The 15,725-nt window shown below is 43.5% G+C and overlaps 1 protein-coding gene across 1 annotated transcript in view; it reads left to right on the top strand.

Annotated features, from left to right (window-relative positions):
- The first annotated feature begins 13,306 nt into the window (after positions 1 to 13,306).
- LOC149311059 (headcase protein homolog) overlaps positions 13,307 to 15,725 on the top strand; it is a 34,104-nt gene continuing 31,685 nt past the window's right edge. Inside the window, exon 1 of the mRNA XM_089530272.1 lies at positions 13,307 to 13,766. Coding sequence (XP_089386398.1) covers positions 13,442 to 13,766 — 325 coding nt within the window. The 5' untranslated portion in view covers positions 13,307 to 13,441. The remainder of the gene's footprint in view (positions 13,767 to 15,725) is intronic.

Below are 15,725 nucleotides of genomic sequence, written 5' to 3'. Positions count from 1 at the left end.
GGAGAACGTACCGCTCTTGGCCTCACCTCTGTCCAGTTTCCTCCTCACGAGAAAGCTGCACAGAGGCAAAAGAGGGACAAGCCCAGCCCTCTTGCCTTTGCCTCCACTTGGCTTCCTCCTCACAAGGAAGCCACATGGAGGCAAAGGAGGGGGGAGCCTGGCCCTCTTGGCTTCACATCCGCGTGGCTTCCTTGTGAGGAAGGAGTCACGTAGAGGCGAAGGAGGGGCAAGCCTGCCTCCCTCCCCTTCCCTCATCCATGTGCCTTTAAAGCAGTGGTTCCCAAACTTTGGTCCTCCAGATGTTTTGGACTTCAGCTGTCAGCATTCCTATTGGCCAAGCTGGCTGGGACATCTGGGAGTTGAAGTCCAAAACACCTGGAGGACCAAAGTTTAGGAATCACTGCTTTCTGGTATTTAGGAGGCTCAGCTTTGTCCCTACTGAACTAATATCTCTTTGAGATTATTATAATTTTATTTTACAGAACGGAACATCAAAACCTAGTATGAAGTGGTATAGGCTATGCTTCTGGTTCAGACTCTGTCATCTCATCTGCTGAACAAGTAGAGCACATGCCCATTCACTCTACATAACTATAGCACTATGATTTCACTTTAACTGCCATGGTTCCATTCAAGGGGATCCTGAGTTTGGCACTTTAGGGAGGGGCATTTCAAAGTCTCAGCCAGAGAATCTAGTGTTTCACTGAATTACAAATCTCAGGATTCCATAGGATTAGGGATTAGGATTAGATTGACCATATTTCTTTGAGCCAAAAATGAATATTCCGTATTCATGGAAAGGTAAGATGATAACTAAAGTTTTATTACATGAACACATTGTGCCAACAATTATTCTTCAGTGACAGAACTCATACAAAAATTTAGGTAGACGTAGATGGGGACTGTATTTCACCACCATGAATATTTCTCAGATGAAGTAGTCTTAGGGAGCAAACTTCGGTCTTTCAATGCCTTAAAACTTCTCACACTCCATGACACAATTTTTTTACAACTACAATTTCAATCGGGTCTTCAAACCATTTCTTCAACATAACAGGGCATTTTTCTTGAAAACAGGATGGTCTGGAAATATGTATAAAATGGTACTGTCCTGCTTAAAATGGTGTGTATGGTAGCCTACATAGGATGAAACCATGGCAATTCATGTGCAATAACATCACTATAATTGTGTAGTGTGAATGGCCCCCCAAAACTCACATGCAGCTCCTAACTGAATATTATGCTTGTGTAAATGTGCCCTCATACTGAGAATATTTTATCGTCAAGAGCTGTTACTCTGTAATTCCAGTCACGTCAAATGATGTACGGTTAGCATGATTTCTGTTGCTCAGAGTTGTTAGTACCCAAATGCTGAGCCAATATGTTTCTCAATATGGCAGGGGGTTGGACTGGATGGCCCTAGTGGTCTCTTCCAACTCTACGATTCTATGATTCTCCATGCATACTCTGTATTTTCCCTAGTATCTTCCACATGTGGTAGGTCACAATTCCCATCATGTTCACCCAGTACATCTGTTGTATTAGATTGGTCATGTGATTGGGGTTATGAAGTAGTTGCAATGTCAGATTGACAGGATAAATGTAAGAAAAGGAGCTAATCATTTCTCACAATGATGTGAGAATGATGCATCACAATGGTGCAGAGGGGAGGCTGTCGAGCCAATGAAGCAGGAGGTTTAGTTAACAGTTTCGCATGGCTGCTGACAACTGTATAGCAAACAATCCAAACTAGTGTTCAGAGAGAGTGTTCAAGAATGCACAGTATACTGCCTAACATTTCACAGATGAGAACTGGGATACAATTTTATTTGAGAAATCCATGTTTTTCTTCTCGTTCATTGAGAACTTGATGAGATTTTTTTTAAACAATATTCGTTCCACAAGTCCCCCTTTCAAAAGGTGATTTATTCTCCCCCTTTCAGCAGCTAGCGAAATATTTTTCACAGATTTCTCGAATGACAATAAAAGACAAGTCGAATAATTACGCTAATTACTTTGCATTTCAAACTCAATTACCATGTCAAAAGGAAGTTTGGCAGATGTTTAAAGAACATTCCTATGCTTAAAAAAACCTGAAGGCACACACACAAAAGGGGAAAAAAGCCTAGTCTCAACAAATAAACTGTGATTGAAGCCCCAACAAGAAATGGTAGAGTTGAGGGGACCCTCAAGGACCATCCAGTCCAACCCCCTTCTGCTATGAAGTAATACATAGGAATACATGGGATCCTAGAGGACATGTAGTCTGACCCCTGTTCAACATCAGGATGGCACTGGAAGATGGGACAAACCAAGGGTTTTCTTGGCATAAAGAGGAGTTTTGCCATGGGCTGCCCCAGACGCTGAGACAGTGTGATCCTCACAGATGAGAAGGGGAGGGTGGTGTGTCAAATGGCAATGCTCTTCTGCCAAGCAGGAATCCTCAAAAAGGAGCGGAGTGGGGTGCAATGGCAGGAATTCTGCCATGGATAAAACCTAGCATTCAAAGGGGTTGCCAGGGGTCATCCAACCCCCCCTTCTACCATGAAGGAATACCTAGGAGTTGGAGTTGAAGCTGAGAGCCTGTGACTTGACCAAGGTCAGCCAGTGAATTTCTATGGTGAACTGGGAGGCTAGAGTGTAATTCCAGCTCAGCCATCTAACTCCACAGGATGATATTGGGTAAGTCACACTCTCTCATTCATGGATATTCTGCACTTTCCTTGCCTATTATTATTATTATTATTATTATTATTATTATTATTATTGCATGACCTTAGCATCACCATGGGAGAGGTGCAGAGAGAGAGAGTTGGTCATGCCCTGCCTCTGAGGCTGAGAGAATGTGACCCTCACAAGAGAGAAGAAGGGGCAGGGTGGGGTGCAATGGCAGGAATTCTGCCATGATGGATAAAACCTAGCATTCGAAGGGATTCCAAGAGGTCATCCAACCCCCCCTTCTACCATGAAGGAATACCTAGGAGTTGGAGTTGAAGCTGAGAGTATGTGACTTGTCCAAGGTCAGCCAGTGAATTTCTATGGTGAACTGGGAGGCTAGAGTCCTGATCCCAGCTCAGCCATGTAAATGCTTATGGTTCTGCCCTTTGGTTTTGTTTCATTTCAAGAAAGCCTCTTTAAATAATAAAGTTACAATTTATTTATTTATTTATTTATTCATTCATTAATTCTATGATTGGTTTGCTTTTGGGCAAGGATGGTTAAGAATGTCCCTGAGGCTGAGACAATATGACTTACCCAGGGATTTACGTGGCTGAGCTGGGATTAGCACTCTAATTATTATTATTATTATTATTATTATTATTATTATTATTATTGCCCAGCTCTTCAGCCAAAAGGCTATCAGAGCAGCTTACAAATTGTTAGACATTTCCCTGTCCTCTCTCTCTGCACCTTTCCCATGGTGATGTTAAGGTCATGCAATAATAATAATAATAATTGGCAAGGAGAGTGCACATTCTCTCACCCTCAGAGGCAGGGCATGACAAACCTCTCTCTCCAGCTCTCTCAAGGTGATGCTAAGGCAAACCTACTTTTATTTTGCTATGTGTATATATATATATATATATATATGTGTGTGTGTGTGTGTATATATATATATATATATATATATATATATATATGGCAAGGAGAGTTCAAAATATCCATGAATAAGAGAATGTGATGTATCCAAAAATGGGGTTGGATGAGATGATCCAATGCTAAGATTTCACCCTTCTTCTCTTCTGTGAGAATTTGAATGGCAGAGCATGGCATAAAGGGCAGAAGGCCTCCCCTTTTGTTCTCTTTTGTTATTCAAAGCAAAGCTGTGAGTGAGCAAAGTTAGGGGGGAATCACCCTAACAAAGGAAATAGCCTCTGGTAAAACCCAGGATGAATGGTAGCTTTTCTTACGCAAAATACCCAAATCCTGGCCATCCAATTGTCAGCTGAAAGTTTCTTCTCTTCACTTCATTTGGAAATGATTAAAAATCAAAATTCTTACTCATGATCGAGAAGTGATCAGAATTTCTTCTCTATAAAATGCTTTTGAAATTTTCGAATTAGACATATTTTTACTAATTTTCGAATTTTGGAGAATAATAATAATAATTATTATTATTTGTATACCGCCCTCTGGCAAAGCAATCCGGGCGGTTAACAACAGTAAAATATAAAATATGACAATTAAAAACACTTTATCCCTCCCCCCTTAAGACAGTATTAAACAGTATAACATATTAAAACACAATATCAATGCATAAAAACAACAATTAAAAACTAAAAACCCTGATATCCTTCTATTGATCCTCAACCATCACTAAGATGGGGCCACGGGAGGAATGAGGGAATCAGGGAACCTGGGCCGGGATGGTTAATCTGGAAAGGCCTGCCGGAAGAGATCCGTCTTGACCGCTTTTTAAAAGCTGTCTAATGATGTTATCTGACGGATCTCATCCGGCAGGTCGTTCCAGAGTTTGGGGCGACAGCAGAGAATGCCCTCTGGGAGGTTGCCGCAAGCCTAGATTTTAAAGGCTGTAGTAAGTTCTTCCCAGAGGACCGGAGAGCGCGGGGAGGATTGTACAGGAGGAGGCGGTCCCTGAGATAGCTTGGACCCAATATTCTTTACATCCCTAGATACAAATGGCCAAGCAATATCAGAGTGTGGTCAAGAGGGCAAAAGTTATTAACGAAGAATAACACATAAACCAGTACAGGTTGGAACTGTTTGCTTTTGCCTGAGTTTACAGGGATGGGCATGACTCATCTCTCCCCCCACAAAGTACATTGAGTGCAAACTACTTTTACACTTTGAATTCAGTTTGAAACAAATGTAGTAAGCTGAGGACAAAGGAGGAAATTGGAGGAGGAGAGGAAAAAACTGGGACATTTTCAGACAAGTGGAATGACAGGGTTAATCAGGACTATCCCTGCCAAACTTGGAGGGTATGGTATAGCAGTATCAGCCCTCCCACAAAACCCTGTTTCAGATGATAGCTGGGGAGGAATGAGGATCCATAGCTATGTTTTCAGAGACATGCCCTGAGCTCTTCTGTGTCACTGCAGGACGAGAAGCTTTCCTCCCATTACAAACAGCAGGGCTACATATTCCCCCCCCCCCCACACTTCTGCAATACATTGCTAGGGTTTGCTTACAAGTTGCTTCAAATGTGGGGTAGCAAATATTTATGACAATATTTATGGCAATGGAGTGGACTAAAATGGGGAGAATCAGATATGTCTAGAATTAGGTAAAATATTGGAAGTTGTCTTATGTTGTTGTTGTATGCCTTCAAGTAGTTTCTGACTTATGGTGACCGTAAGGCAAACCTATCATGGGGTTTTCTTGATTTGATCAGAAGAGGTTTGCCATTGCCTTTTCCTGAGGCTGACAGCATGTGACTTACCCAACGGGTTCCAGGGCTGAAAAATCGAACCCTGATTTCCAGAGTCATAATCCAACTCCAATTCAAACACTGGCTCCCCACAATATAGGAAGCTGTCTCATACCAGGTCATATTATTTGTCCATTTGGACTAGTATTGGCTATTCTAACTAGCAGGTACTCTAACTCTCAAGTAGAGCTCTTTCATACCAGCTGCTACCTGACTCTTAACTGGAATTATATTAACAGCTGAATCTGGACTAATCTGTGAGCTCTATTTGCAAATGTTTGGGAATTACACTCGACTTTTGAGATGCTAGATGCTCATTTTAAAATTAGAAGCTGCAGCAGTGAGAAGTGAATGGCTAGGTTTGTGCAAATCTTGTCAAAGACAAGGATGAGAGAACTGAAATGGCCTAGAAAAACAACAACAAAGAAATAAAGGTGAAATAATGGGAGCCAAGAGAATGGATGAGGGTAAGGGTATTGTGAACACAGGGACAAAAAGATGTGTCAAATGATTCACCATCTTTAATATAGCACATGCAGCTATCTTTGATAAATATGCACAACAGAAGTGCCAGCTGTGATGCATTTTTAAAAACAAATATACATGTATAAATGTAGACATACTTAAGATAATAGCAGTTTTCGTGTGTAAGTCTTCATACAATCAAGGTTTGTGTGTATGTTTTTAAAACTCCATAATAAACTGTAACTTGACTTCAAATCTTGCTGAGATGAATGAACCTCACTAGTAGAAAACCCATGGGAACAAATAAGAAAACTGGTTAGAGACCAGAGAGGTACTGGTGTGCATGTAGGGTAAATCAATTACATTCCCTACGGATGCCTTTAGTTGTCTGGAACATCTTGTTTTAGCTGATATATGTGATGTTTGTGTGGTGCCTGTGCATGTGGCGTTTTAATTTTTCATTGCTACTAGTTTTATGGGCTGACAGGTAGTCCCTGGAGGGCCTGAATGCCATGAAACAACAGAAGTCAGAATTCTGTAAATCTCTGCATTTCAGAGCCACAGTGAATACTCCTATTGTTTTCTTACCTCAGGCTTAAAGCCATTTTTGCTTTGGTCAATTCAGTCTTCATCTGTGCTCTGAAACTGAAGTCTGCTGAAATCTCATTGAGAAATTTCTAAGCAACAACAAACACCCATACTAATCTGAAATATTAGTTATTTTAATTTATGGTTAATGGATAATCCTCTATGAATCGGAACGCTGCTGTGAAACTATCACATACCAAAAAGAGAATCCAGTTCAGAGCATCCCTTCTCTATTTGGCCTGCACCCCATCATTGTTGGCTTATAGTGTAATTAACTGATCAAAACCTCCCTTCAGGTTGTTGTTGTGTGCCTTCAAGTTATATAGTGGAGAAGTTTTGTTTCATATTTCTTTTCACATATGGAGGAAACAGTAGAAAAAGCATGAGACTTGCTGTTAAAAATTAGCCAGCACTAAACTGAAATGTAAAAATATGAGAATAGTGATTGTCGTCGTCGTCATCATCATCATCGACAATATCATCAACATTTAAATACAGTATAGTAGTTAGAACTTTATGTGTCACTTTTTTGTTTCTAGTTAATTTGTTGTTGCATGCCTTATGGCGACACTAAGGAGAGCCTTGTTGTGCACCAGACCCCCCAGTAATTGGAACCAGGATCTATCTAGGTAATGTATCTCTGTTAGCAAAGCCTCATGTCTATTCACTATCTGCTTTGGTCAGACCTTACCTGGCATGTTGTGTCCAGTTCTGGGCACCAAGAAGGATATTAACAACCTGGAATGTGTCTAGTGGAAGGCAACTAAAATAGTACAAGGTCTGGAAAACATGCCCTATGAGAAGTGGCTTATAGGGACCTAGGTATGTTTAGTCTAGGTAAGAAAAGGTTAAGAAGTGAGATGACAGCCATACTAAAATATTTGAAAGGGTGTCATATTGGAAATGGAGCAAGCTTGTTTTCTGCTGCAACAGAGACTAGGACATGGAGCAGTGGAGTCAAGCTACAGGAAAACAGATTTGACTGAAATATTAGGAAGAACTATCTGATGTTAGGATGCTCCTATCTCAGAAATTGGTGGAATCTCCATCTTCGGAGGGTTTTAAACAGAGGCTGGATGGCCATCTGTCTGGAATGTTTTGATTGAGAGTTCCTGCATGGCAGAGGGTTGGACTGGATGGCCCTTGAGATATATTTCAACTCTGTGATTCTATGACTCTAGTATAAACAAACACTTTAAGAAAGGCTAGATGCATTTGGATGGCATCTTTAGAAAGATAATATTTGTACAAGCCCTCATAGAAGATGTACAGCTATAATAAATTCAACAAACACAGTAATCCAAAATATATGTGCAATAAAAATGAGCTTATACACAGATAAATAACTTGGTCTTTAATCTAGGGAAACAGGCTCAATTCTATGAAATCTCATGCTACCAGCTTCTTTCTACCAGTTAGTCTCAAAGGTGTTAGAGGATCCCTTTGCATATTGGTCCTTTAATGTAGAAATATGTTTTTAAAAGAGTTTACAACCTTGTCTGCAATAAAACTAGGGTTTTCACTGAATATCTGCACAGACATTTATGTCCTTAAAAGTGATTGACCTTTTCAGAAAATACTAGGCTAGAACTGCTTCTCACCATTAGTGAGGGGCAGGGATTATTTGAATGCAAATAATAAAAGTGCTAGGTGCTAGAGAAATGAACCTATTTACCAGTCTCACATGTAGACATTATTCTTGAATGTGAAATTAAAGCTGGACAACTTCGTGCCTAAATGACCTAGTTGTTTTTGTGGTTCACCACCAATTTCAAATTCATTTTATGTTTAAAGGGTAATGAAGAATCTAATGAGTTACAATGTGCAAACAATTTTGGGAATGAGTTGGGATATAAATTAATAAAAATAACTATTCTACTAATAATAAATCCCACCATATCAATTAGGTTAAACAACATTTTTTTACCAAAATAAATAACACAAAGTATAGACATATAGATTAAAGAGCCCAAATAAAAATTCCTGCACTTCAGTCTATAATCCTGTCTGAGCTGCATGTTTATGTACTTCATAATGGTGGCATTTTGTTGGCTGACTTTGACTGCAAAAGCAATAAAAATGAAAAAAAAAAAATGAAACCCATTTATATGCAAGAGAAAAGGAGTAATAAAGATAGAAGGTGAAGCCAGTGAATTATAAGACAAGTGATGAAAAAGTAATATTTCAGCACATTCAACTCATTGTTAGGTAAAATGTGCATATGCTTGATTTCAGTATATGAAGACATAACTCCTCTGGTTTTAGCAATTTCTAACAACCCCTCAGCAGGCAAATAGTCATTATCTTATCTTACAAGCATATGCTCAGGGAAGAAATTAATAACAATTAAACAAGGAAAGATAGAGCCAGTATGGTGTAGTGGTTTGAATGTTGGACTAGGACACTAGGAGACCAGGTTTCGATTCCCCACTTAGCCATGGAACCCCACTGGTGACTTTGGGCAAGTCACACTCTCTCATCCTCAGAGGAAGGTGAGAAGGGTGATTGAAATGCAAAATGGTGAAAGGTCTGGAAACCATGCCCTATGAGGAATGACTTAGGGAGCTGGGTGTGTTTAGCCTGGAGAAGAGGTTAAGAAATGATATTATAGCCCTATTTAAATATTTGATGGGGTGTCATACTGAGGCTGGAGCAAGCTTATTTTCTGCTGCTCCAGAGAATAGGACCCAAAACAATGGCTGCAAGCTACAGGAAAAAGAGATTTCAGCTCAACATTAGGAGGAACTTCCTGACCGAGCTTTTTGACAGTGGAACATACGCCCTCGGAGTGTAGTGGAGTCTCCTTCTTTCAAGGTCTTTAAAGAGAGGCTGGATGGTCATCTGACAGGAGTGCTTTGACTGTGTATTCCTGCATGGCAGAATAGGGTTTGACAGGATGGTCCTTGAGGTCTTTTCCAACTCTATGATGCTATGGTTCCACCTCCTTGAGCAGCAGAAAACAAATTTGAACCATTTCCCCACCAACATCCTTTCAAGTATTTAAAGATGGCTATCATATCACCTTTTAGTCTCTCCCCCCCAGGCTAATCATACCCAACGCTCCCATAATGTTTCCTCACAGGGCATTATTTCTACTCTTTGCCAACTTGGTCCCCTTCCTCTGGACACATTCTTACAACTCTTACTTTCTGTGGATGATATTGGTATCTAATCCCTCTTTGGAAATTGCTAAATTCCTTGTAGCAGGAGTTTCCACACTGGTTTCCTTATAGTAGCAAATCCCATATTCACCAATTTACTTTTCTCTACTTAGCTACAGACATGGATTCTGGAGATATCATGATGCCATAGGTAGTGTTCAAACTTCGCTAACATAGGTTCCGCGTAGAAAAAATCCAATTCTCCCTTGAACTCAGGAACAAGAATTGAGTTTGTTTTAAAAGTAAACCGATAAAAGATGTAAATAAACAAAAAAATATGTGGATAACCCACCAAACCAACATTGTAAATAAATCTATTTAAGAAAAATATTTGCCTTTTATCTTTCAATGTATTTTTATCCTTCCTTGGGGTCAGTGATGGCTTCAGATTTCTTCTTAAGCTTTCCGTTTCTGAGATACTGCGGGTGGCAGGGCCTTCTTCCTTGCACAAACTCCTTGGTAATCAGCCATGGCCATTCCCATCCTGCTCTCTTCTTCCTGCCGTTCCTAGCTGAAAATGCTAGGTTCACAGAGATATTGGGGGGGGGGACCCAAACATTCAATACCAATGGTACTCAAAGTGGTGGTGTGTGGGCTAGTGCCTTTCTGTGAGCCACTGGCTGCCAGTCTCTGGCAAGATTCTGGCAAAGAAAGCAACAGTATTCCCAAATAGAACATATATAATACTGGCTCCTTGCTTTTTTGGGGGAAAAGAAATGCTAGTCCACCGTGTCAGAGAGTCTGAGAAGCAGTGACTCAGGCATAGCAAACAATTTCCTCCAAAGGAAGAATTTGGCAGACACATCTACCTCCAGCAGTCTACATGGAAAAAAATTGTTGTTGTTGACTGACCTCGTCAGCTCCCCCAAAGTAATGGAGACCCCATGGATGAAACATCTCCAAGACCCCCTGTTCAAGATTGCTCTGCTTAGACCCTGCAGATTCAAGTCCGTGGCCTCCTTGATTGAGTCCATCCATCTGGCGTGTGGTCTTACTCTCTATTACCTTCTAACTTTCCTATCATTATTGTCTTTTCTAATGAGTGGTGCCTTCTCATGATGTGGCAAAAGTACAGCTGCCTCAACTTCCATGGAAAGCTCAGGCTTGATCAGTTCTAAGACCCTTTTGTTTGTCTTTTTGATCATCCATTGTATCCTCAGCACTTTTCTCCAGCACCACATCTCAGATGAGTTTTCTTCCTGTCTGCCTTTTTCACTGTCCTGCTCTCACATCTCTACATGGTGACTGGGAATACCATGGCTTGTATGATTCTAACTTTAGGGTATAATTGTATATCTTTAAATCCTAGGCCTCATTCCCACTACATAATAAACCAGTTTACAAACCAGTTTGAGGCGGTTTAAATGGCCCTTGTTCGCACTTGCACCGAATCCCTTATATGGTTTGTCGAGTGCTCCCCAGAGCTTTTAAAGCGCGTCTTCCGGATTTGCAGAATTCCCCGCATCTTTTGCAATAAATCAATTCAGCGCTAATGTGAACGGGATGCGGATCGGAATCAGTTCCCTGTGATGCAACCATTGATCTTCAGAGGGGAGTGACTTAAGTGTGGTCAAGCTGAAATTTAAAAAAACCCAACCTTACCTGTGTTTGCCCACCTCTTGAACCTCCCTCTCCCTGGGCAAAGCACCATTTTTGGACTGCCCACGCTGCTGCAGACTCCATTACCACTTTGCTCCCTCTCTTTACAGCTGCTCCTCCATTTTTTGTATCTTTTGGGGAACTTTTCCCCATCTCATGGTGAGTTTACCTGCTCTTTTAAAAGACCTTTAAATTTGCCAGCCTGCATTTTTGGATGCGACAGAGCACTTCACCAAATGTTGGTGGAAACGTTGATGTGATGGCTATGATTGACAGGGGAACAAAAAGAAGACACAGAAGAGGGTCCATTTTAAATCGATCCATTGGTAAATGTGAATGAGAAGTAGGTTAATTTGCAACAGGAAAATTCGACTGGCACAAATGTAGTGTGAATGACACTCCACTGTTGAACTGAATTGACTTGGACTGCAAACCAAATTATTTGTAAGTGGGAATGAGGCCTTAGGATCTTGTCTAGTTATTTTGTAGTTGCTCTTTCCATTCTTAGCTTTCTTTTTTCTTGATTGGAGTCTCCATTCTGGTCAATATTTGATCCAAGGTACCAGGAGAAATCTTTTGACTATTTCAATTTCATTATCTAGGTTGAATGTATGTAGATAAAGGACTCCAGGTCTCCAGATTCCTGTACAGAAACCCTTCCTAAGTAAGCCTTTCTATTTCAGAACTGGGAAGGACCATCCTCCAATCGAGGCTGCAGTTTCGGATGCCACTCACCCAGCCATTTTTCAGAGGATGAAAAAGCAAAAGGCTTCCCTTCTGCTGTTTTACCGTGGCATGTGACTGATCTTCCCACAGGTTGCTGTGTGCCTCCAAGTCATTTTTGACTTATGGTGACCCTAAGGCTAATCTTTCATGGAGTTTTCTTGGCAAGATTTGTTCAGAGGAGGTCTGTCATTGTCTTCTTCTGAGGCCGAGAGAGAGCGACTTGCCCAAGGCAAGTGGGTTTCCATGGCCGAGCCAGAATTCGAACCCTGGTCTTCAGGACCCTAGTCCAATGCTCAAACTACTAGACCATACTAACTCTCACAGGGTGCAGCCCTACCAACCACATTGGGCATCTTTCTCTCCTCTTTCCTGGCCTGGAAGAAGAAGGGGCCTTTTCCCAGGGTGAGCAGATATCCTAACTGCACAGGAGAACAAGGCACCACAAAATGTAGGACATTTAAGAAAAAAGGGAGGACATGACCAAATAAAGGCTAGCAACACACAGAAATGTAAATCCATGCTTCTTAGGCATGCAAAAAATGGAAGACATTTTGGAATTCCTCCTGGACAGAAGGCTGAAATGTAGGACATCCCCCAGAAAAGGAGGTCACCTGGTCAGCCTGCCCTTTCCTCTCCCCACTTTGCCCTCCTGGGTGGCAGGCAGCCTCAAGAGCAGCCTCCTCCTCCTCCTCCTGCCCCCTTTCCCTTGCTCTTTGCTTTCCACTGTCACTCGGGGGGGGGGGGGTTAGGGAGGAAGAGGAAGAGGAGCAGAAGGAAGAGGAGGAGATAGGGGAAGAAGAAGAGGAGGAGAAAATGGAGAAGAAGGAAGAGGAAGAAGAGGAAGAGGAGGAGAAGGAAGGGGAAGAGGAGGGGGAGGAGGATGGAAGTGGAGAAAGTGGAGAAGGAGGAAGAAGAAAAAGGAATGGAGAAAATGGAGTAGAAAGAAGAGGAGGAGGAAAGGGAAGAGGAGGGAGAGGAGGAAGTGGAGAAAACGGAGGCGACGGAAGAAGGGGAAAATGAGGAGGTAGAAGAAAGGAAGGTCAAGGAGGAAGTGGAGGAGGAGGAGGGAGAGGTGAAGGGAAAGGAAAAGGAGGAGGAGGAGGAGGAAGAAGGGATGGTGGTGGAAGAGGAGGAGGAGGTGAAGGGAAGGGGAAGTGGGGAAGGAGGAAGGGGCGGAGAGGGCAGAGGAAGGGGAGGAGCAGCGGCGGAATCAAAACAAGCGGGACCCGCCTCCCTCCTCCCGCCCTGCGCTGCTTCCCGGGGCCAGGCGGCGGTGGCGGCGTGCGAGTGCCGTCTGCGGAGGGAGGGAGGGCGGGCGAGTGTTCCTGCGGAGCCTGCCAGGAGGAGGAGGAGGAGGAGGCTGCCGCTGCTGCCTGCCTGCCTTCCCGGCCTGACAATGGAGCTGCCCTGAGCCCGGGCGGGGCCCGCTGGGCAGCCAAGGCAGAAGCGCCGCCACAGAGAGCCCCTTCCTCCTGCTGCTGCTGCTGCGGAGCTCTTCGGGAGGCTGGCGATGCCGAACCAGAAGAGCAGCAAGGGCAAGAAGAACAAGCGCGCCAACAGCAGCGGGGACGAGCAGGAAAATGGAGGCGCCCTGGGCGCGGCGGCAGGGGCAGCGGCGGCAGCAGGCGGAGGCGGAGGAGGCGGAGGCGGAGGAGGGGCGGCGGCAGCGCAGGCGGCGGCGGGAGCGGGCCTGGCTTCAGGAGGAAGCGGAGGAGGCGGAGGCGGAGGACCGGCCTTAGCCGCAGGGGGCTCGGGGGGAGGAGGCGCGGGGACGGCGGCCGGGACGGCAGCGGGGGCGGCTGCTCCGGGCTCGGCTTCGGCGGACTCCAAGCACGGTAGGAAGGGAAGGGAAGGGAAGGGAAGGGAAGGGAAGGGAGGGGATGGAGGCAGGCCGCGGGTCCTCCTTTTCCAGGACGCCTTTGGTCACGAGGGTCCTCCATTTTGATGGCGCAGCAGGAGGAAGAAGGAGGGCCCTCGGCCTCTTCTCCTCAGAGGCCTCTTCTCTGGAGCCCGAGTTTCCGCACCACCCGCTTTATATACAGCGCTGCTGCTATTCTACGGTTGCCGCCCCGTTGCATTGTGGGGCTTGTAGTCCAGCCAAACCTGAGAGCTCCCTGGCTCAGGATTCTAAACGCACCCCACCTTCCTTCCTTTAAACTACGAGTCCCAGAATGCAACGGGAGGCAGCCACAGCAGTCAAAAAGTGACAGCTTTCACAAAAAGTGAAAGATGTCTCTCCTCAGATATGTTTATCCCGACTGCACTCGTTCCTCCATATTTGTGGATTTGATTATTCACGGATTTGAATAATATGTTCCCTCTAGGAATCTCTAGGTCCTCCTCCAGAGCAACTCTATGGTCAACTTTAACTAAAAGCCACACCGAAAGGCCTAGAGATTCCTAAAGCGGACACTCCACTAGTCATTTGTAGCTCCTCCAGTGCAACTCTATGGTAAGTGTCTCTCAGATGTTGACCACAGAGTTGCACTGGAGGACCCAGAGATTCCTAGAGAGGTGTCCTCTCGGGTGAAACATAGGGTTTTTGTCATTAGCAGTTTTTCCATATTCACAGGGGTCTTGTGCCCCTATCCCTAGCGATTATGGGATTATATAGAATTGGTTTTATATGTATTACTATAATTTTGTGTTGTTGTAACCCGCCTCAATCCGTAGGCAGAGGCAGGATATAAATAAAAATTGCTATTATTATTATTATTATTATTATTATTAAAAATGGAATAGCAGCATGAGTATGATCCTATCTAGGATCAAACGTTGACCAGGATGGAGACTGCAGTCAGGAAATAAGAAGACTAGAGAGTTTACCACACCGGGGCTAGTTTCAGCATTAAAGAGAGATTAAAGCACGTTTGAAGTGTCCTGCAAACAAACCAAAAAGGGTGAGCAATTGTGCAAATGGGTAAGACATGCATTTGCACGCATAAAGCGATACCAGAAATGCATTGTCACTGAAATCCCAAAAGTAAAAAGATGAGTGTTAATGCTTCTTCGCGATTGCTTTAATGGCGGGTTTTGTGCTTCGCCGTGTGAAATCATTCCACGTAATTACACGATCTTTCTGGGATACTCATGTGATAAACTCCTAGGAATCAGAAGGGCAGCTATGAAAGAATTGGAAAAGATATTGAAGAGCAAAGACATACAACTGAAGACTAAAGTCAGAATCGTTCAGGCCATTGTATTCCCAATTACCATTTACAGATGTGAGAGCTGGACAGTGAAGGAAGTAGACAGAAAGAAAATCAACTCATTTGAAATGTGGTGCTGGAGAAGAGTGCTTAGGATGCCATGGACAGCCAAGAAGACAAACAAATGGGTTCTTGAACAGATCAGACCAGGGCTCTCCTTGGAAGCAAAGATGATCGAGTTGAGACTATTGCACTTTGGCCACATAATGAGAAGGCATGGATCACTAGAAAAAACAATAATGAAAGGAAAGGTTGAGGCTAGAAAAAAAGAGGAAGACCACAAACCAGATGGATAGACTCAAGTCAGGGAGCTTGTGGACAAGGGCTTGCAGGATCTGGGGAGCGCAGTGGAAGATAGGGATTCTTGGAGATGTCGCATCCATGGGGTCGCCATGAGTTGGAACCGACTTGAGTGCAGCTAACAACAATAAGAGTGTAGTGCAGAAATATGGTAGGGCTGAATCCACACTGCAGAAATAATCTGGTTTGACACCGCTTTCAACTGCCAGGGCCCAAGGCGGTGGAATTCTGCTGCCACAACAAACTACAGTTCCCAGAAATCCATCGCCTTCAGCCCTGGCACTT

The sequence above is a fragment of the Sceloporus occidentalis genome, unplaced genomic scaffold (genome assembly GCF_023333645.1).
Source record: "Sceloporus occidentalis isolate IW3139 unplaced genomic scaffold, rSceOcc1.0.p SCAF_6, whole genome shotgun sequence".
Classification (NCBI taxonomy): domain Eukaryota; kingdom Metazoa; phylum Chordata; class Lepidosauria; order Squamata; family Phrynosomatidae; genus Sceloporus; species Sceloporus occidentalis.
Note: the sequence above shows the minus strand (reverse complement) of the source record. Positions and strands in the feature narration are given on the sequence as shown.